General features: G+C 46.3%; 1 protein-coding gene across 49 annotated transcripts in view; it reads right to left on the bottom strand.

Moving 5' to 3' along the window:
* Window positions 1–26,406, bottom strand: part of TCF7L2 (transcription factor 7 like 2) — a 194,951-nt gene extending 168,545 nt beyond the window's left edge. For 7 of the 49 annotated variants that reach the window (XM_057308680.1, XM_048219101.2, XM_048219097.2 and 4 more), the window contains exons 1-4: window positions 24,938–25,657; window positions 24,609–24,675; window positions 24,275–24,399; window positions 12,276–12,344 (exon numbers count right to left, since the gene is read on the bottom strand). In XM_057308680.1, coding sequence (XP_057164663.1) covers window positions 12,276–12,344; window positions 24,275–24,399; window positions 24,609–24,675; window positions 24,938–25,126 — 450 coding nt within the window. In that variant the 5' untranslated portion in view covers window positions 25,127–25,657. Of the gene's footprint in view, window positions 1–12,275; window positions 12,345–24,274; window positions 24,400–24,608; window positions 24,676–24,937 lie in introns of all 49 variants that reach the window. The other 42 variants (XM_026494162.4, XM_048219110.2, XM_048219115.2 and 39 more) reach the window with 18 other exon arrangements.
* Between the last annotated feature and the right edge of the window lie 621 nt (window positions 26,407–27,027).

The raw sequence follows: 27,027 nt of genomic DNA on the forward strand, positions 1-27,027 counted from the left end.
TAAGTTTATTACCTCTTAGGATCTAATTCAAAAGGACAAAAATTCCTCTTTGCACACATTCCTTGCAAGATTTTGGCTCTGCTATAATACCAGAAGGTAACAAGTTCATCAAGAAAGCACCCCTCCAGGGCTCTGAAAAGATTTACCCCTAACACATACAGGTCATTCTACCCACAAAGTGGATGCTTTCTTTTCCTTTAGAGTCTGTTCTCCAGAAATTCCCATATTCACTGCCTGCTCAATTCACATGGTCTATACCCCAAGCAAGCTCAGGAGTATAAATCTGACAACTGCTTTCGAGCCAAACCAGACAGAGCCCCCATAAAACCCATGGGCCACAAGAGATGCTCCTTCTTTCAGAGCAAAGATCTGCAGGTTCAAAAGCGCATCTCAATGTTTCTTCTAGGTTCCGGTTTAATCACATTACTTCCTTGTTCTGAACTGGAAGTCCACCATCAGGCAGGTCAAATTGAGGGCTAAATGTCTTGGTGGTTTTTCTGGCAAGGGTAGATTAAATTATCCCAAAGTGTTTTTTACCTAGATTCTACCAGTGAACTAGGTGGGAATATTCAGATTCTCAGAATTCAGTGTTGAACCATTACTGGAAAGTCTTTTTTTTTTTTTTTTTTTTTATCCCTTTATTGGTTTTTCAACTGAGTTGAAAGCTGCAGAAAGCCAGAAAGTAAAATCCTAACAAATCTGCCTCTAGGAGAAAAGAATTGGCCTGGAGTAGACGCTAAATGTATACCACAAGCCCATACAATGAACTATATCCCAATTACAGGGAAAAACTCAGGGCTGTAACCTTCATTCACACCCAGCATTCCCAATGGTTAGATTTATGGGCACCGGGGGCAAAAGTGCATAACCATGAATTTCTTGGCCGTCCACTGCCAAGTTCCTCATACACTTCAGTCTTTAGATTCTCCTTTCAACAAGCCAAGCCTCCAAGTCCAGTCCACGCCACAAAAGAAAAGGAAGAAAATGCCCAAGCCAAAAGGAAAAAAACCAAACAAGAACTCATTAGGGGGCTTTATCAGCTCCTCCCAAAATAAAAGGAAGCTGGAGTCTTCTAAAAACATCCCTGGCAAAACCAACAATTTGGAACCAGTAATAAAAAATAAAACTGTAACTTTTCACGTAAAAGTGTAAAATTCCTGGGAATGCAAACTCCCAGGAATTGATCTGGTGAAACTGGGATCCTACCGTCCTTACACATCCTAATGAGTCTGAGGTGTGGGAAATACCAGCATTTAACCCTGAAAGTTACTTCTGCAAAGTTCAAAGTTTTCATTCATTTAATCAGTATATATGAACCGCCTACTACATGCAAAGCTGGGCCACCACTCCCTAGCTTTGGAAAAAAAAAAAAATTAAACAGACAAAACCTTCCAAACTCTCTTCTCAATATGCATATTATATATTATGTATTTCAGAGTAATCCTCCCCCTCTTAACGGCTTTCTGATGGAGAATCAAATGCCCCAAGATTATCAGTTTAAATGTAGCTGCCCCTTTTCTCTCTCTCTCTCTCTCTTTTCAATCCTCACTAAGCAAAAATAAAAAGCACTTCCTAGGCCTCCTGTCACAAGGCTTGGGAAAAACTCAGAAGGGTATCTGGGATGGAAACGCAGAAGAGGAACCTCAAATTTCCTTCATCTTTTGGACTGTCAACAGCATTTACGGAAAACACCTCCTCCATTTCTGCTTCACATGTTTTCCTTATTGGTTCATTTACACTGCGCTGCTCTCCCAGCAGCACTTAGTACATCGTTTTGTCATTTCTGCTTTCCCCCCGCCATTAGCGCGGGCTCCTGAGCCCACACCCCAGCTGCCTCCCCAGGGCGGCGGCAGCCCAGGCGCATCCCTTTCCCCCAGGTGGTCCCCCCTTTGACTAATGTTCACCAACACTCATACATCATTCCCAAATTGGTCCAAATGAATTAAACACAGCTCTGCTTAACATTACGAGATTTAAATGGATTTTCTCTCTACAGGTCTGCCCCATAATTGGGTTTATCCATCTTGTTGAAGTACAGTTTACACTTGCTAACATCACGCCAATTCAAGCTACATTTTCTGCTCCAGTGGCAGGAGCAAGGCAGATTTGTCATCGGATCATAACAGGTAATTCAAACAACAATTAGTTTGATGACGGCCCGTATGTCAATGTCTGCTCCCCAGCAGCCCGGCTCACACCCGATGTTCTCTGTTCCTCAAGATGAATTGTCTTCACAATTCTTCAATTTCAATCATCAACACTGCTTCCCAAATCAACTCAGAAACTATTATTGACACAAGACTCTCTTCCCTGTGGGGCAACCTCAACCGAAGCCCTGGTGAAAAGAATCCCCCCCATCCCCCTTGGTGGGGCCACCAACACACACACACACACACACACACACACACACACACACACCACATCCAGGTTCAATTCGTGGACAATTTCTGATTTCCAACCAAAGCTATGTATTTTGGTGTCTCATCTCATCCTCAAAATTCCAGGAGGCACAAGGTTTGGGAACAAAAAGGAATGAATTTGCTCTTGTAGGTTCATCCATCTACAGGGAGGAAAACTTAAGTTTTTTAAAGTTGCCTGCGGGAATTAATGACTGTTGACATAGTCTGAGAATACGGTATAATAAAGTGGAGGACACTATGTGTCCTTTAAAAAAAAAAAAAAGCTAACATTGCTTTTAAAAACCAACTAACCTCCAAACATTTTGAAAATTAGAAGACATTCATATAAATAGGTTCTATGCATTTATATTTACTTATTATATATTAATATTATATTTTATATAGTTTGTTATATAACATATGTTATATATTATTATTATATTACATATATATGTTAAAAAAATATAGAACAGTCCAACCATGGTTAACCATTATTTAAGTGATGCCATAGTCATTAAAACAGGGTGGAAACTGGTGCAAAGAAGGAGAGCTGAGATCAGGCTGTGAGATACCAGGGAAAGAAGGTCAAGTTAGCAAAGGGGCTGAAGGTCTATCTCCTATTACCTCACTGAGTACAAAAGATAATGATTATATATATCCTATATATACTACATAGGATATATATTATTATTATATGTATAATTGCCCATCATGTTAGGGGCTATTAAGAGGAAAATGCAAACAGCTGCCTCTAATACACAGCGACCCAACCCCCTTCTGTCCTCTGCTCCCTTTCTGCCCTCGGTATGCATTAAACACACTCACACCCTGGTTGTACACCTGCAATGTCCTAGGCGTTCCTGCAAGGTGCTCTAGGGGATGTGAAGATGGGAAAGACACAATCTCAGAAGGGCTTATCTTCTAGTCAAATGGTACAAGGACCAAGCAGAATTTTTAAGTGACATAAGAGAAACGCAAACAGCAAACAACAGGAGTCATAAATCTTTGTTACCCAGCAGAGATAGTCCAGGTTATCAAATTTATCATGTGTGATGTTTCTGACAGGAAATAAAAACTATACAACGCGTGTCAGGCGAAGGCGTATTCTACATCTGCGAACAGGGACCTCACACAGTTCTCATCCTTGTGTTTATCAAGGGCTCATCTGTGCACCACTGCCCTGCCCACACACTTCCTATCTCATTCCATCTCCCAACAACCTTCTGCAAACAGGTACGACCATGATCCCCATTTGACAGATTAGGAAACTGAGGCCTGGCAGAACCAGGACCCAAACCCAGGTAATGGGACGCCAGCAGCAGGAGCTGAACCCACCCACTTCCTCTTGTACCTGGTCCCTTTCAAACGCAGAGGTACTCCCACGAAAGCCTCAGTGGCAGGGAGTACGCTTCCAACTGTGTTACTAAACCTACGGTTCTCAACGGGGTAGGGAGGGATCTGGACCCCCAGGGGACATTTGGCAAGGTCTACAGACATTTTTGATAGGTGCGAGTGGCGTGAAGACATTAGAGGCCAGGGATGATGCTAAAGACACATCCCACAACGCACAGGGCAGTCCCCCGTGAGACGAGAACTTTCCGGCCCAAGTCGTCACCGGTGCTGAGGTGGGGAGACACTGCCTGAGCCATCCTATCTCAGCCACCCCCACTACTAGCCAAAGGCAAAGACACACCCACACCCAGTCCCAGGCCTCAATCGGTGGCGAATCGGGCATAACCAAGTATTGTCCCAGATGCACCCCTTAAAAATCAGGGGTTTTATGAAGATACTTCAAAGAGTCCACAAATGTTTGATGCTAATGTGTCTTTTTATAACATGTTATAGACATACAGCTATACAGCACATGTATCCGCTTTTAAGCTTTATATGTTTTTTCTAATTTCCATGTATTATTCATTAAATTTTAAGCACACTGAGAGCCACTTAAGGGTTTTGGTGGAGCCTTCAGGAGTAATGGGCTGCTGCCATATCTAATTGAAGAGCGTGCTGAGATTTCAAGGTAAAAAAAAAAATCGCAACCACTTATCTGTCCAATCAGGATTTGATACCATGCCACCAAACCAAATGCCAGAGACAAATTAAGTGCTAAGCTTGATAAGCCTGCATATGTGAGCCACAACCCACTTAGAAATTTCTGTGCTTCGGGGCACCTGGGTGGTTCAGTTGGTTAAGTGTCTGACTTCGGCTCAGGTCATGGCCCTGGGATGGAGCCCTGCCTTAGGCTCCCCATTCAGCCGTGAGTCCGCTTCTCCCTCTGTCACTCCCCCTGCTCCGCCCTCTGCTCATGCTCCCTCTCTCTAACCGTGTCTCTCTCCCTCCCAAATAAAGAAATAAATAATCTTTAAATTAAAAAAGAAAAGATTTCTGTGCTTCACTAAACAGCCCCATGACTCTCAGAACCTTTTAAAAAGTATTATAAAGTGCAACCTCTAAAATAGAGATACTAAGGACACACAACCCGCTGACTGCCACAGAGCAGACGTCTCTACTACTTTTGCCCCTACGAGGCCCACGCATGGCTGACAGAAGAGTTGTGCTCATCCTTTTGGGCTGTTCTAGTCAAGGACTACCAGACACTCTCTCTGCATCCTTACCAGCCCGCATCCAAACCATGCAGGCTGGGCCCCCAGTGCCATAATGTGGTGGAGAATGAACAGATAGAAATATCTCGACTCCTACAAATACAATGATACAATTAGAACAGTTAGAAGTTAAAAAAAGATATAAGTAAAAGCCTTAAAACAAGACTGTTTTCTTTTATCTGGCCAACGTAATACAATTGCTGTGAGCTTAAAGGAGACAGTAACTTCTCAAATGACAGACGCACAGCCAAGCTGGGCTCCTTGGATTCTCATCCTGGCCCTGTCTCCACCAAGTTGTGGGACCTCGGACGAAGCAATCCCCTCTTTGTACCTCATTTTCATTGCCTTTCAAAAGAGATCCCAGGGGCGCCTGGGTGGCTCAGTCAGCTAAGCGTCAGACTCTTGGTTTCAGCACCGGGCATGACCTCAGGGTCATTGTGAGATGGAGCCCTGAGTCAGGCTCCACGCTCCAGGTGGTCTACTCAAGATTCTGTCCCCCTGCCCCAGCTCCTCCCCCAGCTCTCTCGCTCTCTCTCTCTCTAATAATTAAATATTTTTTAAAAATAAATAAAACATAAAATCACCTGGGAAGCTTTTTTGGAACAGGGATACCCAGGCCCCACCCCCCTAAAGATCCCAATCCCAGGGGACTAGAGCGGAGCCTGGGCCTAAGCACTGTTGACACTGCTCCCCAGGGGCTGTGATGTGCAGCCAGGGTCCAGAACCACTGCCCTAGCCCAGAGGTTCTCCGCGTGCTATCGCCAGACAGAGGCATCCACATGACCTGAAAACCCGTTAAAGCTGCAAATGTCTGGACCCATCCCAGACCTACAGAACCTAAAACTCGGGGAGGGGAGGGCACAGTCTGCATCTAACCAACCCCCCAGGTGCCCTCCAGAGGATACTTGCTCAAGTTTGTGAAACACTGACCTGACCTGACCCTAATGAGTGGGAGTCGTCAAGGAGTAAAACCCAGGATTCTGTATTTTTTAGCAGTTCCCAGCTCTGATTCCTTCCTATACAGCCCGGAGAGCTGGCTGGTGGCCACTGACTGAGGAAACCCTGGGACCCTCGAGCATTATTTTCCGCCGACAGTAGTTAGCATAAAGCTGTGTCGTGTTAGTATCTCTATCCCGTCTCACTGCCGGGGTTTGAATCCTAATTCCTTGATCCTGGGCAAAATATCTCTGGTATCCTAGGCTCAGCTTCCTCATTTACAAAATGGGAGATAATGATGCTAATAAGAGTCACTACATCTTTTGGGTTTCCTTCTGTGTTGTTATGAAGAATCAATAAATAATTCATACACAGCACTTAACACCAGACCCAAGGCATCGGGAGAATTCAATAAGCGTAAGCTGCTATTATTATCAACTGTTGTTACTGCCTTTGACCCCTAAGACCAGGCACATTATCGTCCAAGCTACTCTTTCATAAACAAAGAAACGCCTCTTCTTGAGACTTGCAAAAGTATCTGGCTTTCTTCACAGAACCACAGAGAAGGAAAGGCCTAAAGCTCATCAGAACCTCCAGGCAATCTAGTTTCTCACTCAAAATGAGAAAAAGTTATCCCAACTGAGTACTTGGCCAGCCCTCAATTTTAAGCCGGTGCTGAGCAGTCAATAAATGATCAACTGATTGATTTCAAAAGACTGTAGGGCAGCAATTCTCAAACTTAAGTAGGCTGAACGTCAGAACCCTGATTCAAAATGCAACTCCCAGACTGCACCCAAAACCTACTCGGTCAGACCAAGGAAAACAGGGTGCTTACAAATCAGTATTTAAAACACCACTAGAATTTAAGCTCCATGGGAACAAGGGATTTTTGTCCGTTTTGTTCACTGAGGAATTCTGCAGGGGCCTGGCACGCACTAGATGTGCCATAAATATTTCTGAATGAATGAATGAACATTCTGAGGTATGGACTTCAATTAGATCATTCGGCTACAACTCAGCATCGGAGCAAGTGAATGAACCTCCCGAATGTGCTAGCTGGCATCCAGAGGCTCTGTCAAACTACCCTGGTGAAATGCCCTCTGGGTCTCTACCATTCTCCCAGCCACACGCACGTGCACACAGGCTTCACTCTTTGTGGCAAGTGGCCATGAACTCTCCCAGCCAGGTGTAGCAGTGGGAGTGAGGGGGAAATTGAGGCAGTGACTATACTAAGGACTATAGTTGTTTCTGGGAGTCCCCCCACTTAGCCCGGATCTGCCCCTGAATCAAGAAAGCAAATCCTCGGGGCGCCTGGGTGGCACAGCGGTTAAGCGTCTGCCTTCGGCTCAGGGCGTGATCCCGGCGTTCTGGGATCGAGCCCCACATCAGGCTCCTCCGCTATGAGCCTACTTCTTCCTCTCCCACTCCCCCTGCTTGTGTTCCCTCTCTCGCTGGCTGTCTCTCTCTCTGTCGAATAAATAAATAAAATCTTTAAAAAAAAAAAAAAAGAAAGAAAGCAAATATTCATGAGAACTGAAAGGCCAGCGAACCCGTGGCAAGAGGACAGGCATAGAACACAAGAGACAGCCATCAGATACAGGAATCGCGTTACCGCGAACATCCTGGCCAAATCCACTGGTACTAACTGGCCATTTTTATCACAAATGCCAAGGGTCTACCTGGACAAGGGGGTGGACTGCCACCCACAGTACCTGTGGGATCTGAACGATTGTAAGACATGGACAAGACTAAACGTCAAGTCCACACCCAGGAATAAGGGGCCAATATGGGGCCAGGACACTCTGAAGTTTCTACCCTTCCCTCCTTGACTCCAGAAAGCACACAAGCCCTGGAGGAGGGTCCTTGGGGCCTTACTGAGTCATGGCAGGTGAATGCTAAGACCAAGCAGAAGGGATACGCTTTGGGAAAGCTCAGATGGGAACTTGCAAAAGCCTGAGGATAAGAAGCAAAGCAACACCAACTGCAAAGTCTCCACCACTCAGCTGTGTAAACAAATAAAATGGTCCATTTCTTCTGGAGCCTCTCCTGGTTGTCTTTGCGCACACACACAAGCGTGTGCATGCACACACACATACACACACACACACACACACACACACAAACCACTTCACATCTTAAAAGAAAAACAACCATGAAAGGTCTACACAGTTTGTTTTTGCTGTGTGTGGAGTTATTTTTTCCTAAATCACATCTGACTTGGTGTTAAAACATCAACCTTTGGCCAAAATACTCTTAAAACAAAGGCTTAATTGGTTCTGAAGTAGCCCTTCTGAAAACCAAGGGAAATCTCTTCTGTGGGTCTTGACCTTGATTACAACACTGCTCTTCAGGCTGGAATAACGATGAGTGGAGGAGTCTCGGAAAAGCTGTCTTCAGGGAGGCGACAGGGATGCCTAAGCATTCATCCACATTCTCTGGGAGGCACCTGCAGTGTGTGCGTCCGCCTCTGCATTCGGCCTGCAAAATCTTCCCAGGTGACTGGAGACAGTGGGAGGAGTTCCTAAGAACTGGGGCCAAAAGCCAAGGGGCTGTGTGAAGGCAAACTGGCCTCCGACCACACCTAGCTCATTTTACTGCTCCCTCCTCTGTATCACCCACATATCTACAACCACTCTGCCAGGGCACCGCACTGACAACACCTGAAATCCGGCATTCAAATCTCTCTCAAAAGATCGATGCAAAGCAAAACACACACGTTACGCCATGTCTCCCCAAGGCCACTCTTGGATATGAAGAACAGAAACGGACACACGTATTCCTCCAAAAGATGCGGGTGAGAATGTTACTAGGACCTTATTCATAATAGCAGAAAATTGGAGGCCATCCAAAAATCCAGTAACACAGAAAGGATGTGTGCATTGTGTCATACTCCTAGCTGAATACTAATGGCAGTAAAAAAAAGAGCAAACTATTGCTACATACAATAACAGGAATATAACTCAGACATAATGCTGAGCGGGGCCAGACATGAGACAATCCCATTTCAATGAAGCTAAAAAACAGGCACAACTAATCCATGGCAATAGATAAAACTATTCCTTAGTGAGATTTGGGGTGGCGGGGGAGGAGAGCCAGATGACTGGAAAGGGAGGAAAACAAGCAAGACTTCTGGGAGGCTGCTAATATTCTCTCAGGGGCCAGCAAACTACAGTCTGTGGGCCAAATCCAGCCACTGTCTGATTTTATAAATAAAGTTTTATTGGGACAAGGCCACATCTAGTCCTTTAGGTATTATTTTTAGCTGCTCTTGCACCACAACGGCAGAGCTGAGTACCTGCCATAGAGACCGCTGGGCCTGCAAAGCCTCAAATATTTACTATCTGGCCCTTTACAGAAAATCTGTTCCAACTCCGCTCAATACATCGGTCAGGGCGATGGTTTCATGTACATTCACGCACGTAACAGTGCATCCGCCTCTCCGCTACAGACCTGTGCACTGTGCTAAACTTACACTGCGCTTCAATTAAACTTTTTAAAAGTCAGTAGAGCTAAATAACTATGTCTTTTTTTTTTTTTTAAGGCCTGTTAATTGTCATTCCAGTTAGATTTTGTGTTAACCACTTAGGGAGAACAAGGCCATTTGTGTTACTCTTGTCTTTCAAAGCTTAGAGGAGTTAGGAGATTGTCAAAAGCAGGGAAGATCCCAAAACAGCCATTGATATTATGTCCAAACCTTTCCCAAGAACAGGACGTGGCTACAGAATCACTTGGAGGCCATTCATATAAATGGTGAACTTGGCCGAGGCCGGAGATTGCAGGGGATGGGAAAGGAAAGGAGTATGGATCTCACGTGATACAAGGTGTCATACTACTCGAGATTATTTTAGGATATAGCTTAGGAGAGCAACAGCTTAGGAGAGCAACAAGCTCAGCTCATATTGAAATACAGTATTTATTAAGGTGGAGCAGTTTTAAGTTTCCAGGGAAAGAAAGTTCTGCCCCGGTAGTCACATCGCCATGTAAGCCTTACGCTGGAGGATGACCCAAAGGGAGAACGTCAGCTGCACTCCACCCCAAAGCACTACCATCCTCACTGTATCCCCCACACTGCAGTCGGGCTGCCACATGCATGTGGAATAATTTTGTGTCTGAGATTTCCCCTTTCCTCCCTCGCTTCTTCCGGTTTCTGCCATTTATCCTTTGATGACCCAACTCCAGTTACAGCTAGAAGCCGTTTGGCCTGGCCTCCTCCCGGTCCAGCAGAGACTGGGGGAGAATGAACTCGGAGCATGCCGGTGCTGGGTCTCTAATAAAATGTCTCTCTGTTTGCCCACATGGGCATCAAGCCTTAGCCAACAGAAGCAGGGGAGAACAATACTACCTGTTCATGGAGGGATAGTAATGGTTTCAGTCCTCCAAACAATGAGGTCTGTAATTTACTCCATCTTCCTCCTGAGAAAGAGCTTCACATGGCCTGCGCCGTGCCAGGTGGTTTGGAGAAAGACGACCTGCTCGGTCCAACAAGGGACACTTCAGCAGTGGGTGTAAAGGCACAACAGCTGCTCTGGTCTCGGCTGGTCTCCCAGTGACAGGGCCCCAGCCAGCCTTTCCACACCAAGATAGGGATCACCATGCTATTGAACCTCAACAATTCCCACCCCCCGGGCAACAGGATCTTCCAGCACTCCACGAGACGCAGGAGGCCTCAAGACACTTGTCGGTGCACCCAACCGTTCCTCAAGACTTAGGGTCTGGGCTGGTTCCCCATCCAACCCTGAGTCTAAACCAGTTTCCGGAGGCAAGAGTCACTATGCCGCTAATCAAAAGGAAGAAGGGTCCACCAGGAAATGTGCCAGCAAGGACAACTGCGTGTCTAGCTCAAGACATCAGGCTTGAAACTATCTGGGGGTGGAGGGGTAAAAATCAAGAGCCCCTCAAAGACACAGGGAGATCAGCAGCACACTGCAGAAGTGAACAAAATATTTTAAAAATAAGTTACTGCTGCCTTGAAATAAGTACAAAAATATTAGGGATCCACCAAACAAAAAATGCCTGCTGAGTCATACTTTTCACTGGGGGAAGAGTTCACAGTTTAGCTGGGGCACATGGCGGTCTGAGCGTCTTATCCAGGAAGATGAGGATTTGAAACAGCAGAGCTACCAAGATGCGACGTGGCTCTATTCGGTGAGACCACACACACACACACACACACACACACACACACACACACACACTATCTGCCAGGGGTGACTACAAGATAGGGTGCAATGGAACAACAGAAATTGTTCAACCAACTGGTATCAACTTCCAAGAAGAGAAGACCAAGAGCCAGACTTCAATATCACAGCCAACAGGTTTCAAAAGCCTCTCTTCAAAGGGTTAAGGCAGAACACTCAAGAAGTTTTGGTACCATTAGTTACACCATGCGTAACATCCATCCTGGCAAAGCCAGGCAAGGCAGACAGACGAAAATTGTATTAGTCTGCTCTCCCTCCACTACTGCATTCTGTTGGCATCAGTTCAGCTCGGAGTCTATATTAGTCCGTGATTTGTTTAGCCTTTGGATTTAAGAGAATGGAAGTACTACGTGAGCAGGAAACAGGGCACTCATCAGAAGCTGGGATCTGTCACCTCTCCCTTCCAGCACTTTTAATGACATATATCAACAGGTCCAAGAGAAAATACATTTCAGGACAATCAGGTCAAAAGCTATATTCTTAGCACCACTTAACATGATTTGGAACCACCGGAAACAACTCTCTGGCTGTCACAGAGCCTCCTCTCCCTCTCCACCCCTCAACCCACCCCCCCCCCCCGCCCAATTCTTCAGTTCACAGTTGGCCACCTCATCTTACGCCCAACTGAAGATTCTTTCCTAAGCCAAAAACAAGAGCCAAGCTGGGGTCTGTTTGCCCATTACGCCTGACCAAGAAACTTAACCAAGAACACAGGCTCCTCTTTCTTTCCATAATCTTTAAATCATGTTGGCAGCATTTCTGCTCGTTTCTTTGCTTCCCACCTCCCCCAGTGAATCAACCACCACCAGCACCATCATCACCATCATCATCACCACCATTGTCACCACCATCATCACCATCACCACCATCATCATCACCACCATTATCAACACCATCATCATCTCCACCACCACCATCATCACCATCATCACCATCATCATCACCACCATTGTCACCACCATCATCACCATCACCACCATCATCATCACCACCATCATCAACACCATCATCATCCCCACCACCACCATCATCACCACCATCATCATCATCATCTAGATTGGGGGAAGGGGCAGAGAATAAAAGACACAAGAGACCTACATATTGACAATTCAAGCTTCAGGATCTCTTGCATTTCCTACCTGAATTGCAATCTGGTGTTCAATCGTTTTGTACGCAGAGTAATGTGTGCTCCCGGACTGAAAATGGAGCTGTAGAAAGAAACCAAATCAAAGCGTTCTGCTTATGTCACAAACTACAAGAAAACATCTTAAGCAGTTTATGAATAGCAGACAAACCTTCCTAGATTGAACTGCAGCCTTGGCATTCAATCAAGACCTGTGTATTTTTATTTGTTGCTATGGATAAGATGATCATAATAATCTAGGTAAAGTTTAAAAAAAAAAAAAAAGCACCTATTCAATAAGCAAAAAGGGAGGGGGAGGGGGCCGGGAGTGAGAATCAATGACATGAAAAGGAAAGACGGATGCCCATTAAAACATAAAGGAAGCCAGTGTGCTGAGCAGGGTGCTGCGGAAAATTTAACTGTGTGCTGCAAAAAGTCATCAGAATTGCGACACGCAGGCGAGAAGGAAGGTTGTGAGAGAGGGTTCTGAGAAGCCACAAGACTGCAACAGGTACAAGCTCCCCACCGTTCTGATAACTGGGCTCTTGCTCCTAAACACAATTCTATTTTGGGGAAAACAAATGTGGCAGGCAGAATTCAGGGGCCACCCGAAGCCTTATACATTCTTTTCCAATGACTAAGCTATCAGTCCCGGCACATCTCTATAGTCTGCACTCTAGGAATCCACACTTCCCCAAAGAGAGAGCCAACCTCTGCCAAAGAGCCACCCAGTGTTCTAAGGACCACCTATTCGGTGGCCCCTGGGTGAATGCTTGTCCCTGGCTCCCTCAGATTCTCCACAACAGAGGGGAAAGTCCCTCCTGGGCCTTTCTCTCTGAAGCCCTACAGAACCCCCATCAAAGAAGTGGGTGCCCCCAAATAGAACGGAATACTGAGATTCCTCACCAAGTTCTCCTTTCCCCAAAAAATACTTGTTCCTCTTGGGATCCTACGGATGGGGAAAACAAACACCATCTGCTGGTTTATCTGATAAAGAATACAACAATCACTAAAGATCTCAACAGTATCTGAAAATGCATTTCAATTTGCAATATCTGAACAAAATAAGAAGGGATTAGACGGTCCGGGAAATCACTGCCCATTCCCCTCATAGCAATGGGCATCAGTGGCAATTCCAAACCACTGCTATTACTGCTCTTGTCCTACGGCTGTTGCCAGAACACTTCTCTGCTATTGTAACAAAGTATAACCCAGCTTGCAAGGGGCCTTCAGATCTGATTATTTTGTATCTTGGTCCTTGCATGAAAAATCATTCAGTCCACACACTTTTAAAAAACAAAAAGACAAAAAAAATAAAATAAAAAGAAATTCACATAAGAACTTTTGAACCAACTCAAAATAACCACAACACAGAAGTAATCAAATTTAAAAAGTCTAAATTTTTATTGCTCATGGGAAAGGTTCTAAGTCCCCAATTTAGCATACAATGGGCTCTGAGATCATTTTATCTACTCCAAATGAACAATCAAAACACTGCCTATGAGTCCGCTTGCCCCCAAAACGTAGTAATCAAGGTTAAAAGGGGGCACAGTACAGATGAATTCAAAAACTATATTTTTTTTCTTTCACCTGTCAAAGCAGAGTGATTGAACCACACTCCTTAAAACAACACAAGATGTACACAGAGCAAGTGAAGATAATCCCCCCCCACAGCGCCCCCCCCCACTCAGAAACAGTTCACTGAAGTGAATCACGGAAAAAGAAAGATGAATTTGCACCCTTTGCCCTCCTGTCCTTTCTGTGAAAACTGCCAGTCAGTAAACAGTGATTGCACTAATTTCTGTCACAATTCCACATCATCTTAAAACAACTTTTGTACTAGGGCCAGGTTCCTCTGCGAGTTTGGAATTCTTGGCTGGAGAGCAGCTCTTGGGGGGGGGGGGTTCTCCTTCTAAGTCGAGAGGCAACAGTAACAACGTGTCCCCCTTTTCAGCAGGGTTTTATTCTCTTTTCCAACTGCCTGATTCAGAGCTTAATGGAAACTTGTCCAAGCTTTTCTTCCCACAAACGCTGCAGAGCCCCTAGGCAATCTGTACTCAGGGTAACCACAGGAATCTCAGATTGTCAATTAAAACTGAATGGACACCTGATAACTAAGTATATGTCGTGGAAACAAAATTTCATATAATCACAGGCTTATGAATGAATTAATGAAACTGTGGCTAATCCAAATTCAATTTTCACTTGTCCGGTTCCATTCTTAATCCTTGCGTCCAATCACCACCCGACAACACAATCCCAGAGAGAATGCTACAATTAAAACAGTAAAAATGTAGTTGCAAGGTCCTTAAGAATCCAGCTGGACAAAGTTAATTTAACACACACACACACACACACACACACACACACACACACCATCCTAACACCCCCAAGCAATGTAACTTCCCTCCTCAGGTGTCCAGCCACATAGACAGCGTGGACCAGCTCAGAAATACACAGCAGAAGCTCCAATCAGATCTTTACTCCCAGCCAGTAACCACTGTGTTGGGACACATTGGGAGCTAAACTTCCCCCAGCTACAGTGACAAAGACTTACAATTTTCTTGTTTCTCATTTGGGTTTCCACCCCCTCTTTTCCCAAATACTATTTTCTTAAACATAGACTTTGAATGGCTTTTTGATTCCCCGTAAAACACAAAGATGCCTTGTTCGTTATAGTCTAGCTTTTTAAGACAAAGACAAAATACAAGGACCCAGTAAACACTTGGCATTCTGGACTGGAACAGCAATGTATTTCTCTCTCTGTAAAAACCCCTAAGGAAGGCAAGGACGACAAGAGATGGCAGCCTTTTCTTTTTTCGGAAGATGAGGGGAGGGAGGTTGAGAGATCCAGCACAAGGCTCATCTGAGTTCGAGGACCAGGCTCCCCCATGCCGCTACCCCTGGGACCGCCCTGCTCCCGGTCACCTGCAGCACCCCGCGTCACTTCCTCCACCAGCTAGTGTAGCTGTTACACCCTGGACATGCATCGCGCCCTCACCATGGTGCCTCCCTGGGGCATCCTGCGGCGTCACCAAACGAGAACTCCAGGGTACTTTTCATTTAATTCCTTCCCATGAAACTTCCAACAAAATAAACCTTCCCTTCCTCTGTGCTTGTTTACAGTGGCCAAGCCCACCCACCCATTCGAACACCCCCAAATGATCTGGCCCTCACTTGTCCGGAGGAAGAACCATGAAGATGGGGCGATGCTCAGCTTGGGCTTGCACAATTCCCCGGCAATTATAAAACCAACAATTGACAATTAACTGCTTCCCATATTATTACCGTATCTTGATGTCTCTTGTTTTATTTCTAATCACTACTACTGGCCCTTAATTTGATGTTTCAGATACTAGACATCAGAGATATCCAGAGATGAGAGAAAAAGGAAAAGCACTTTTTCAACCGCAGAGATTTCATCCTCAAAGGGGACTAAAGTAAGTAAAACCCTGTGTTGGTTTTTCCAACACTAAGTGAACTCCAGTGCGATGAAGATTCATTTTTTAGACCTATTCCTTCCACTAAATTGGGAAGAGGTGGAGCATACGCTTTATTTTCAGTTTTATGAATCACCTGGCTTTCTTTTTTATTTCAAGAAAAAAAAAGTCCAGATTCATTCCCCTTTTAAAAGGTTTTAGTTTGGGGGATTTAGGGCCCACTTTTACCCCGTAGCTACTATCATGAGCCACCTGACGTTTAATTCCCATGTCATTAGCTTAAAAGACAGAATACTTTTGCTGCTGTTAGTACATCTAAGACTTTTTCTTTTAGGTCATCAGTCACTATTAAGGGCACAGACAGCACCCCTAGTCCTATGCGGCGAACCTCTTCCATTTAATGGGAAATAAACTTCTGAGTAGGGCTCTGGGTTACTGACTGCCCTTCCAAAAAGTGCCAACGGGGCCTCTAACTTCCACAAGGAAAGCAAACCCAGCACTGACTGGTAGCTTTGCCGGCTTAGACATTCCTCCCCAGATCTAGACACCGAACATTTGTACCATCCTGAAACAACAACTTAACAAAGGCATCCCCTTTTACTTCCTGGCATTCTCCTTCAGAAATTCTGCTTCAACAAAACGCATACCTTTAGACACAAGAACAATCTCTCCTACTGTCTCGCTGTTCCATCCAAGGTCTATTTACCCTCATTAAATTTTTCTTTTCTTTTCCTCAACCTGAAACCATCAGCTATGAGTCAGAGAACGATCATTAACTTTTACAGCTTCCATACACGTCCACCTACTCAGATTTGGGGAAAGAAGCCTTGCAACATTGCCTGAGACCAAATCCTCCATGAAAGAAAAGGAGGAAAAAAATGACTTCAAGAAAGTTAGAGATGTAGGTCTACGGGGGGCGGAGCGGGGGCTACATTCATTGTTTTTCCACTCGGTGCTGCAATCTGGTGCAAAAAGAAAAGTTGGTTATGGGGATAGGCATTTCTGGGCTATGTTTGAAGGAAAACGAGAAGATTTTCTTTAAACATCAAAACATAATTAAAGTTCTTAAACATGGGGGGGGGGATGAAGTGAATCAAGTTTCCTGCTCTTGTACGTAACACATTTCTTGCATATAAAAACACGTGGGCTAAGATGCTGAGACATGTTCCTAACACAGCATTTTTCATTAAAAGTTGCTACATTAACACTCTTAAAATGATGCCCTATCATTACTCCACTTAGCAGTCACAGCTCTGCAACTCATAACGAATTAATTTGCATTAATGTGGGTTTCATGTGTCCTTCCCTGGGTTTGCCATTGTGATTCGGGCTTAATAAAACTGACAAGACAGTAACATTGCGCCTTTTATTTCACTTTCCAAAACAAACCAACCCACCCGAAGACCCACACAAATCCTCCCTATTTTTTAAGCATTTTGCTAATATATTTAGTACATCATAATTGGCCCAGCACGCAGGGACCTAGTTATCTTCTCGGTAAATATTTATAGCATCATTCTTTCCCATTCATTCTGCATTTTCTTGGAGAATCTCACTGTAGCCTACATCTGCAATTCATTGACTTTACAATTTACCACATGTTGGGATGGGAGAGGTCCTAGCTCCATTTGAATCACTACACAAATATGCAAGTGATTTATCGGTTTCAAACTGAAGGCTGCAAGAGAAGGGACTCCACTTTTCCTGAACATTACTTCTTCTGGCAGACCATGAACAATTACAGTTCGTACTAATTAAGCTCTGTAAATGTGCTGTGCCCTGCTAATGCCTACCAGGCCTCAAATTTATTTTCATGATGCCAAACTTTAGCGACCAATTTTAACTCCTTCAGAGCTGATCCCACTAATAATAGCCAGGCCCACCCCCTATAAACAGAACTGTTTGGGGCTTCTTCATGACCAAAAAAAAAAAAAGAATAAAATATAACAGGCTGAATGACCAGCCCGAAATCAGATGTGCCTAAGGAAGAAAAACCTATCCTGGGAAAACCGAAGAAGACCACGGCTGATAACCCGTTCATAGATCCCACAGCCCCATCTTTGTAATGAGCTGTTCAGGGATTCATATCTGTCCCCGAGGGCTAGTAAGTTTCTGCATTCCATTGATTAGAAAATAAAACCTTTCAGCCTCGGTCTTTAAGTTTGGGTTGGATGGAGGGAAGGATCCGGCCAGAAATGACAGAGCCATCAGCCCCCCTCCACACTTAGCCACGCACCTCACAATCCCACTCCCCCTTTACCATGTGTCCCCTTTGTAACATACACACACCAGAACAGCCCACTTTTTATAAAAAATAAATTAAAATAGGGAGGATAATTGGCCTTCTCTCTCTCTTCGGGGTCTCCACCACAGATGCCCCACCCCCAGACCCTCACACAAATAACTGAGAGGAAACGTATCTGTGGCTGGATAGAGCATTTTAGGTGAGGAGTGGATTGGAGCCACTCTATGCTGAGCAAAGCAATGGTTTTTAACAGCACCCCCCCCACCATGGTACTCCCACCTCTCATGAGACACTTCCAATCCCCAATTTCAATCAAGCCATTCCCCCAAGCCTAAATGTTTGTCCCATCTTCTGTTTTTTCCAATCTTTCTTAATCAAGTATTTTTGCTGCCTTTCTGGCTACTTTTTCTGTGTTTCTTCCCCCCAGGTAACAGTGCACTTTTCCCAAATGAGTGGCCTTGCCATCCCCAATGAAACCTGGAACTTTTTTTTCTCATCTATTAAATTCCTTTAATCAACTCTCCTCACCCACATAACTTTTTTTTTTAAACCCTCACGTTAACTACTGCACTATGCAACGTGTGTATGTGCCCTTCCAGCTCAGTGAACATCATATAAATTAAAGAGCAGTCTCTCGTATCAGGTTTCTTTAAGTATTCTGGGAAATACGCACAATATAGGCAACACGGTCCAAAAAGGAAAAAAGGAAAAGAAAAGGAAAAAAAGAAAAAGGAGAAACCAGAAGACAAGGAGAAAGATGCAAACAGCTAGAGCAACTTTGCTTTTGAAAAAGGCATTTGTGCAGAGCCCCCACTGAATTTCCATCCCTGAAACTGCTCTTTATAAATGTGTATAACAATAGCCTAGAGGAAAAGTACAAGTCAGCTGCCAAAGGAGAGGGTGTCTGTCTCAGTCAGCTCAGATTGTAGAGGTGGGGGTCACAGAAGGGGGGAGGGCAGCATTTGAGATGGGCTCCCCCGTTCTTCACCCCCCATCTCATTGCTTATAATTAGTGAGAGAAATTTGAGCTACTGCCAATGTCTGCGGACCTTGAATATTATAAGGCCAACGTGGCGTCAAATATCTTAACATTCATAAGTGTTATGGGCTGTAAATAAAGCCTGTGGATTTATGACCGTGTGGCGCTTGCCAGCAAAGGACTGGGGCACATTTCTTTCAGCAGACCTGTCGAGGTGCAAGTTTGCCTTTGGTTGTAAAATTAACCATTTCCTTCACAAATGTGCTCAATTATAAGTCAGAGTTGAAGATTTACTTACACGGTTGCCAATATTCACTCGCAGACGAAACTCAGATGCCCACATTACACAACCCTTCAAAAAGAAAAGCCTCCAAGAATTTGATTCACCCCTCCTTTCAAAACTTCTGAAATGTGTCACCTTAGAACAGTTATAAATGCGGTTAAAGATATTATCTAATTCCACTTACCAAGACTAAAAAGCTTACACCTACTTCCTTGGAAAGTGCTTATTTATTTGGCAACGCCAGGGTTTAAAAAAAAACAAAACAAAACAAAAAAGGAGTAAATCACTCCTTGCCTGCAAGCCTCGTCCCTTCCCCCAATATAATGTCATCTACTTCCTGTGTAGGAGAGAGCCTCTGCTAAATCCAGGTTGTCTCATACTTAACTGCCAATAAACCAACTTCCACATAACTTCCAGACAGCTGGGGAATAGGTCCTCGGAGTTTTAGTCATGGTCCAGAAACACGCGTCCACACAAAAATTTGCAGCTGTCCTTTCTCTACAGTGCATTTTTAATGTGATTCGGGGGCCCCTGTTGTGAAACATCTGACAAAATGTAAAATCCTCTTAGATACCTTCTCATTTACCCACTGTGCATGTGTAAGAGAAGTTGCACCCGGATTTCTCAACCAAGGAAAATCTAGGCACTTTCTGCATGCACACAGGCACCTCGTGGGATGTGAGGAGGCATTCAAAACCCGCAAAGGCTTCTACTGTAATCTTTGAAAGCACAGCTTCTGGTGCAACTATTAAAATGCTAGTTTTCTAAAGCAAATATTTTTTTAATGGCGCGCAGAACTGCAGTTATCCTGGGCTGCTAACAGAACAGCATTCTTGATCTGCCAGCCCCCGGAAACCTTCCTGTAACTTTTTCACAGCTTGCTAAGAAACAGAAAGCTGACCAGCTTCCAGCAGTGACTCTAAATGAAATCCGTATCAGTAAAATTAAAATCAAGGTGGAAAACTCCTAGCAAGAACCGGAGCTGTTTGCCTCCCGATCTTTTCTCAATCAGATAGGGGGCATCAGTAAAAGCTACTTCCCTTAAGCAATCCAAAGTTTCCAAAAACACTTCTTCCAGATAAGCTCTTCAGGCCCCCAGCTGCCTGAGAGCTTGTTTCTGGGGGTTCAGAAAGCTTTAATTTCAACACACTGCAAAGCGCTGGCATATTAAATTTATAATCATTAAAATATGACTTATTGGGTAAATGTTGAGCCCATAATCCATACGGCAGACATTAAACCCCAACCTATAAAGATTAGCACAGAATTAATACTGTTGCACTGAGATTGGAATCTAAACATGTTGGCCATAAATATTTCTGAAGGAGATGAAACACAATTAGCATAAATACCAAAGAAGGGCAAGAACACCTGTTCTTTTTCAGGGCGATAAGCATTTTATTGTTCTCTATTTAAAATGTAATGACCTGTGTAATTACAGTAATATTACATTGTTATGTAGGGGCTTGGAATGTCACACTTTGAAAAGTGTTGTCAAAACAATCAGGGGTGAAGGTGGGGGGTGAGAGGACAACCAGGGAAGGACCACCATTAACCCTTCACACTCTGAGGTCTAAATCTTTTGTATTAGAAAGGATTATGTTGTTTGAGTGAGGGGAAAAAAACATCCATTTTTCACAAGCCAGAAAGAGAAGTTGTTTGCCCGGCTAAATAAAACCCCAATGAATAGGCCCCTCTTGGTTTCTTTCAAATGCTGAATTTCAAGTTCAAAAATGAATTCAAGATGCTGCTTATTTATTTGTTCAACCTAGTAGCAAACAGCTCAGTTAAAAAGCAACTAACTTTGGGATGAAAGATGCGAGAGCTCTAGTAATCAAGTCTTGTAAAAAGAAACCTCAGACTAACTAGAATCCCGACCACCCCATTCCTACCTCTCGTTTGGCACGAGGGAAAAAGAAACGTGAAACTACTTTTTCCTATCAACTTTAATATGGTAACAATCCTCTTATCGTTAGTATACAAATGTTACCACAGTTCTAATATTTGCTGTTCTATCACTTCCCATCTACTTAACTAGACCTCCCTCCTTAACGTAGTTTTGTATTCGAATCTGTCTTTTTAAAAGCCCTTCTTATTACTGTATCAAAGGTTAAATTAATGTTATGCAGAAAGCTTTGTCGTTTTAAAATAAAATTATTACTATCGAGCCTTATGGCGTCTTCGGCAATTAAAGCATTATTCTTGAGATAATGTATTATTCATCATAGCTGATTTAACGATACTCCTTAATTCTTTACATTCTTAAATAGAACAGCAGAAATCAGGGATCCAGAGAGTTCGCTTTTTTAAAGGATGCAGCTGCTTACAGGTACACTAACAAGGAACAGAAACTGTAGCAAAAACACCACCACTAAGGAGGGTCGGGAAAAGAAGAAAGCACCCCTAGTTTGTCTTTCCACCTTGCCCTCAAAACACACTCTACGAAGCACTACGAATTCCAGATGAGCGTGAAAAGACCCCTATCTTGCCTATAGATGCCCTCGGCAGCTGCCTCAAATCTGGAATTGCAAGCTGGCCCTCTGATCGAAGACGTCAGGAGTGACACGCAACAGCCTCTCGTCCCCATTTCTATGGCTCTGCTTACTGGCCTAAATAAATAACTTTAATTTTGGAGCAAAGAATCTGACCCAGGTAACAGAGGAAGGAGGAAGGGACCGTACACACAAAGATATCTGTTGCTGTTTGACATGCAAATCTCAAAACTGCCTACTGAGTTCAGAAATGTCCTCTCATACTCAATCTGATGTCACAGCACAAGGCCACCCGCTACGTCCACAATTAAAATAACTACAGCGGTCTATTCCTATAATGCCCACAAAGGGGACGGAAGGTTGGGAGCCTTCCTTTCGCACCGGGAAATCATTTATTTGCCTTTAACAATTTCCCTGTTTCCTAATTACAGCACAACACAACCGTTCAAGTTTTAGGCGACAGTGTGGCAAGATTGCCAGCGGTCAGACTGGGAGTTTGAAGAGTCAAGAAGGCCAAGAAGCCCGCCATCAAATCTCAATATTCAGATGGCCTTTCGGATGGCTAAGTGGATTTTTAAATAATACCAGAGAGGAATCCATCGGAGGGGGGAGGGGAGGAGAGTAAGAAATTCTCAGGGTTACTTTGGAATGCGGCTTGGTCAGGTTGGTTAGTACACAAACCCTGATTCTGAGCCGAATGCTCCCGGTTTAAGATGCCCATGAGCTCCCAAGAAAAATACAACGTAACCGGTCTGTGCTTCCCCTACAGCTGCAACCCCACAGCCCGGCCCCAGCAGCCTGAAGGAGCTGGCCCTGCAGGAGGAGGTCGGGCTGAAACGCTCTACCAGCTTCCCAAGCATGCAGAAGCCTGGGTACAGGGAAGGAGGGAGGGGGGATAATTATTTCTCTTTCCTAGCCATAAAAAATGACCGGTCTGGCATGCCCTTGCCCTTTTTGCCAGGGCCCAAAAAACAAGTAAAACCTGATAGTTAATATTTTAATGCTTAAAAACACTTGTAGATCGGATCGCCTCCCAACCGGCCAGCCCTCGGCCATTAGCACCGAATCCACGGCTGCTGAACACTGGATACATTATTTCGAATTGCTATCTCGAGTTACCAAAAAGAAAAAACAAAAGTAGTGTGTGTAAATAAGGGGTAGGGGGATCAAACCAGAAAAGGTGCAAAATGACATTCCCGGGAAACCCGGCACAAACGTCCAGAGGTTGATTCTAGAGATTGGCAATTCAGGCTTTTTAGAGGAGGGTGGGATTGAGGGGGTGGGGGTGGAGGGAGGGGTTCAGGGCGAGGGCAGGGGGCAGAGGCCGGTCGGAGAAGGGGGGATGAGACTTATTAACAAATGTCTGGAGTGGGCGCGGAACGCACGCTGCGGGAAGCACCCGCAGAGCCTGGCACCCGGTGCCGCCCTGGGGCCCCCAAAGTTGGGTGGCCCGCGAGAAGCAGCCCACTGCCTTGAAAGAGAGGTGCCCTTGGCCTCCCTCACCCTCTATACACCCTTGGGCCGGCAAACCATGGTCTCTGATTCCCCCCCCCCCCAGGGCCCACTGAGGGCCTTCTCAGAAGCTGGCGAACGCAGACCCTGCTATAAACCCCAAGACAGCAAAATTCCCTAGAAATACATCGAATCCGCTCAGAGGAGGCCATCCCGTCTGTACACAAACCAAGAACCCGGTCACAGAGGCCTTCCCACTCCGCGCGGCCCGGGAGAGCCCGCAGCTAGCGCGCGGGGCAGCCGAGCCCGCCACCGCGCCCAGGGCGCTCGCGGCCCTGCGGGGTTGCCAAAGAAAAGCCAGCCCAGAACCCCCAAGTTTGCAGTGGGACCAGTCTGGGAAGCGTGACCTTCCAGGGGAAAGGGGGAGGGGGACTGAGAGCCAGCGATCACCACTAGAAAGCTAAATAAATAACCAGCCGAAAGAGAAAGCCGAGGCGCTTCTCCAAGGCCCCGGGCTCCGCGCGCTCGCTACTTCTCCAGTCCAACGCCTGCAGGAAAATCCACTCTCTACCCCGCGCGTCGGGCGCAGCCCAGTCACTCGAGCCCCGGCAGCGGCAGCCAAGGGGTTAACCGGGGAAAACCCAAGACGCCACAGAAGAGGGAAGGAAGAGAGAGGGAGAGAGAGAGAGAGAGCGAAAAGAAAGAGCCACACAGTCATCTTCCCAGGGTGAAGAAACAAACACCACCACCACAGGGGGAGGGGGAATAAGAGCGCAAAAGAAAAAAAAAATTCTTCTCTTTCCCCCCCACCCAACAAAGCCCTGCTTGGAAAGAAAGGTCTCCCCAACATCACGAGGCAGCAAACTGAAAGCAAGAACATGGCGAAGTGCAAACAAATCCAGTCCACAAAAGGCAGAAAAGTTTGGAGAGTTTCGGGCTGCCTGGGCCGCGAGCGGGGGAGGGGAGGCTGGGAGGGGAGGAGGCGGGGAGGGGGGGCGGGGAGGGAGGGAGAGAGGGAGGGGAGGGGAGGGGAGAGAGGGGGCAGGGCAGGGGCCGCATGCGGGGCCGGGCGGGCGGCGCGGGCGGGCGGGCAGCGGGCGGGGGCCGGGCGCGGAGGCACTTACGGTTCGGGCGGTGGGCGAGAGCGATCCGTTGGGGAGGTAGGGGCTCGTCAGGTCGGGGATCATGATGAAGGGGTAGCCGGGATACGGTGGCCCCTTAAAGAGCCCTCCATCTTGCCTCTTGGCCGCTAACATGGCGGGGCGGCGAGGGGACGGCGGCGGCCGCGCCGAGTGGGAGAGAGCGAGGAGAAACTTTTTAGAAAGTGTCCCAAGTAGCCGGGCGCCCCGGCAGGGCCGGCGCGTGGCCGGGCCGAGCGGGGCGCGGGGCCGGGGCGCGCGGGGCGGCGGGCCCAGGGGGCGGCTCCGGGCGGCTGCGGGGCGCGCGGGGCGTACTCACCTTCTTCCAAACTTTCCCGGGATTTATCTCGGAAACTTTCGGAGCGAGGCGGAGGCCGTCTTTCCGCCTTCCCGGAGGGGTGGAGGTGGGGAGGGTGAGGGGCAAACGCCACGCAGAGGGGGGAGAAGGGGGAGAAAAAGGATCAGCGGGGTGGGGGGGTGGGAGGGAGAGAAAACAGGGTTACAAGTTTCTGCAATGGTGGCACCGCGCGCACTCGCCGCCCGCCCGGCCCCGCGGCGCCCCCGGCCCCGATTCCTCCCCTCTCGGCACCGTTTGCCAAGCCCAGGAAATAGACTCGAGACCCCACCAGCCCGAGGGGCTTTTCCTACCTCGGAATCGGAGGAGCTGTTTTGATTCGTTTCTGATTCATTGACTAGAGACGATTTGACATCAGCTAAATCCCTCTCTGCCGAGGAGTTTTCGGAGCTCTTCTCCTCCTGCTCGCCCTCGTCTTTGAAGGAAATCAGTTCGTCGTTGGCGCCTAGGTCATCTCCTCCACCGCCGTTCAGCTGCGGCATTTTTTTCACCCACCAGCAGCAATTTTGGAAGAAAAATGAAGGAGGAAGAAAAGCCAAAAAAAAAAAAAATACCCCCAAAAAGTTTTGCCCCCCCCAAAAAAATGTTGCAAGAAAAAGACGAGTCCAAGGTGAACTTTTTTTTCTGCTTTGGGGTCTTTTTCTCCTGGGGAGGGGAAAGAGGGAGAAGGGGAGGGGAAAGGGGGGGAGATCTTCTGCACGCGTGAGTTTGGGTTTCTTTTTTCTCTCGTTCCCAAGGATCCGATCAATGTGCAAAAAAATAATAAATAAAAAAGGGGGGTAAAAAAAACACACCAACAACAACAAGAAGTCAGATATAAAGAGCAAAGGGGGGGGAAGCCGAAGATACAGGAGGAGCTCGTGCCGCTCGGATTTGAGTGAGTTGAAGTTAGACTGAGAGCTTTTCAGTTCAAAGGCGGCGCTGATTGACAGATAGAAAAAGGGGGATCGAAATCCGGAGGAACGGAGTAGTCTGGGAGCGGAGATTATTGACAGGGCGAGAGGAACACACTCGCTTAATGAGATGCCGGGGGGCGGGGCCGGCCCAGTGACGTGTGCATAAATAAACAGCCGGGGTGGGCGGGGCGGGGGCGGCTAACAATGATCCTTTCGGGCGCCGGGAGAGGGAGGAGGGAGAGGAGGAGGAGGAGAGGGGCGGGGGAGGAGGAGAGGGGCGGGGGAGGAGGGGGAAGTGCGCAGGGGAGAGGCCTGCGCTGAGTGGGTGCGAGCCCGCGAGTCTGGGCGAGGGTACAGGACTCGCTCCGGGAGGGGGGCGGCTTCGGAAGGACAATGCGGAGTGGGAGAGGAGGGGAAGGGGGGTGGCGACCGAGTCAGGAATCCGAGCCGAGGAAGGCGGAAGGAAAGCCCACTTGGGGGGGCGGGGATGGGGAGAGGCCCAGAAAAAGTGCACTTTGGAAATACTAGAAATAAGTCTTAAGGAAGGGGAAAAGGAGGAGAGTACCGTGGGGAAGGGGTTGGGTGGTGCTTAATGGCTAATCCAGCGGGGAAATCAGCCACCCTTGGGCGGGGATCTAACAGAAGTGGTCAAAAAGAAAGATCAACCCTCCACTTTGAGAGAGCTTGGGGAAGTGGGGAGCTGGGCAAAGTTCCTGGTCATCTGCAGTGAAAGAAACTGTTGTAGCCCACGAGGTCTTCCCTCCCCTTTTTGTTTATTAATAGTGAGTCATTTCATTAAATCTTAAATCTCACTAGAATAAATATACCAAGATGACTTTTTATCCAAAAAACAATCAAATACTGTAGTGTTAGTCAGGGGCATTAAAAATATCCTTAAGGAAAAATACGTGGTTCTTTTCAGTGTAAAGTGTTGTTCTTTTTTTTTTTTTTTTTTTCCCTCCTTTGGTAACTGATGTTGGAGGTGGTAGGAAATGAGCTAGGATTCAAAGTCCTTTCTGCCTTTGGAGGTGAAAAGTTTGGGCGTTAACACCGCCAGGAAAAATAAAACTGAAAGTTCACCAACCCCTGGGATCAGTGGTGCTGGAGTCTTTCTCCAAGGGGGTGTGAAATGAAATCCCCAAAAGACTGGCCAAATAATCAAGATGTAGATGGCTCTGGCAGGAAATTGCTAACCAAGCTGATGCTGAAAGAGCTCGGGGAGGAGGTGGAAAACCTGGGGTTTGAGGCTGGTATTGTTGTTTTTAGGCCCTCGCCTGGGGAGCAGATTTGCTACAAAATGGGGAACAGAATTATGTTAAAGAGGAAAAGGCCCGACTCTCCCAAAACATAGTCTTCCTGGATGATGGAGCAGGAACACCCATTTTCTTGCAAATATCCAATGAGAAGTGGACCGGAAACTACAACATGAAAAGGGGGACACAAAAAAAAAAAGAAAAAGAAATCAATAGGAATTAGCAAATTATCTT

Source organism: Ursus arctos, unplaced genomic scaffold (assembly GCF_023065955.2).
Source record: "Ursus arctos isolate Adak ecotype North America unplaced genomic scaffold, UrsArc2.0 scaffold_7, whole genome shotgun sequence".
Classification (NCBI taxonomy): domain Eukaryota; kingdom Metazoa; phylum Chordata; class Mammalia; order Carnivora; family Ursidae; genus Ursus; species Ursus arctos.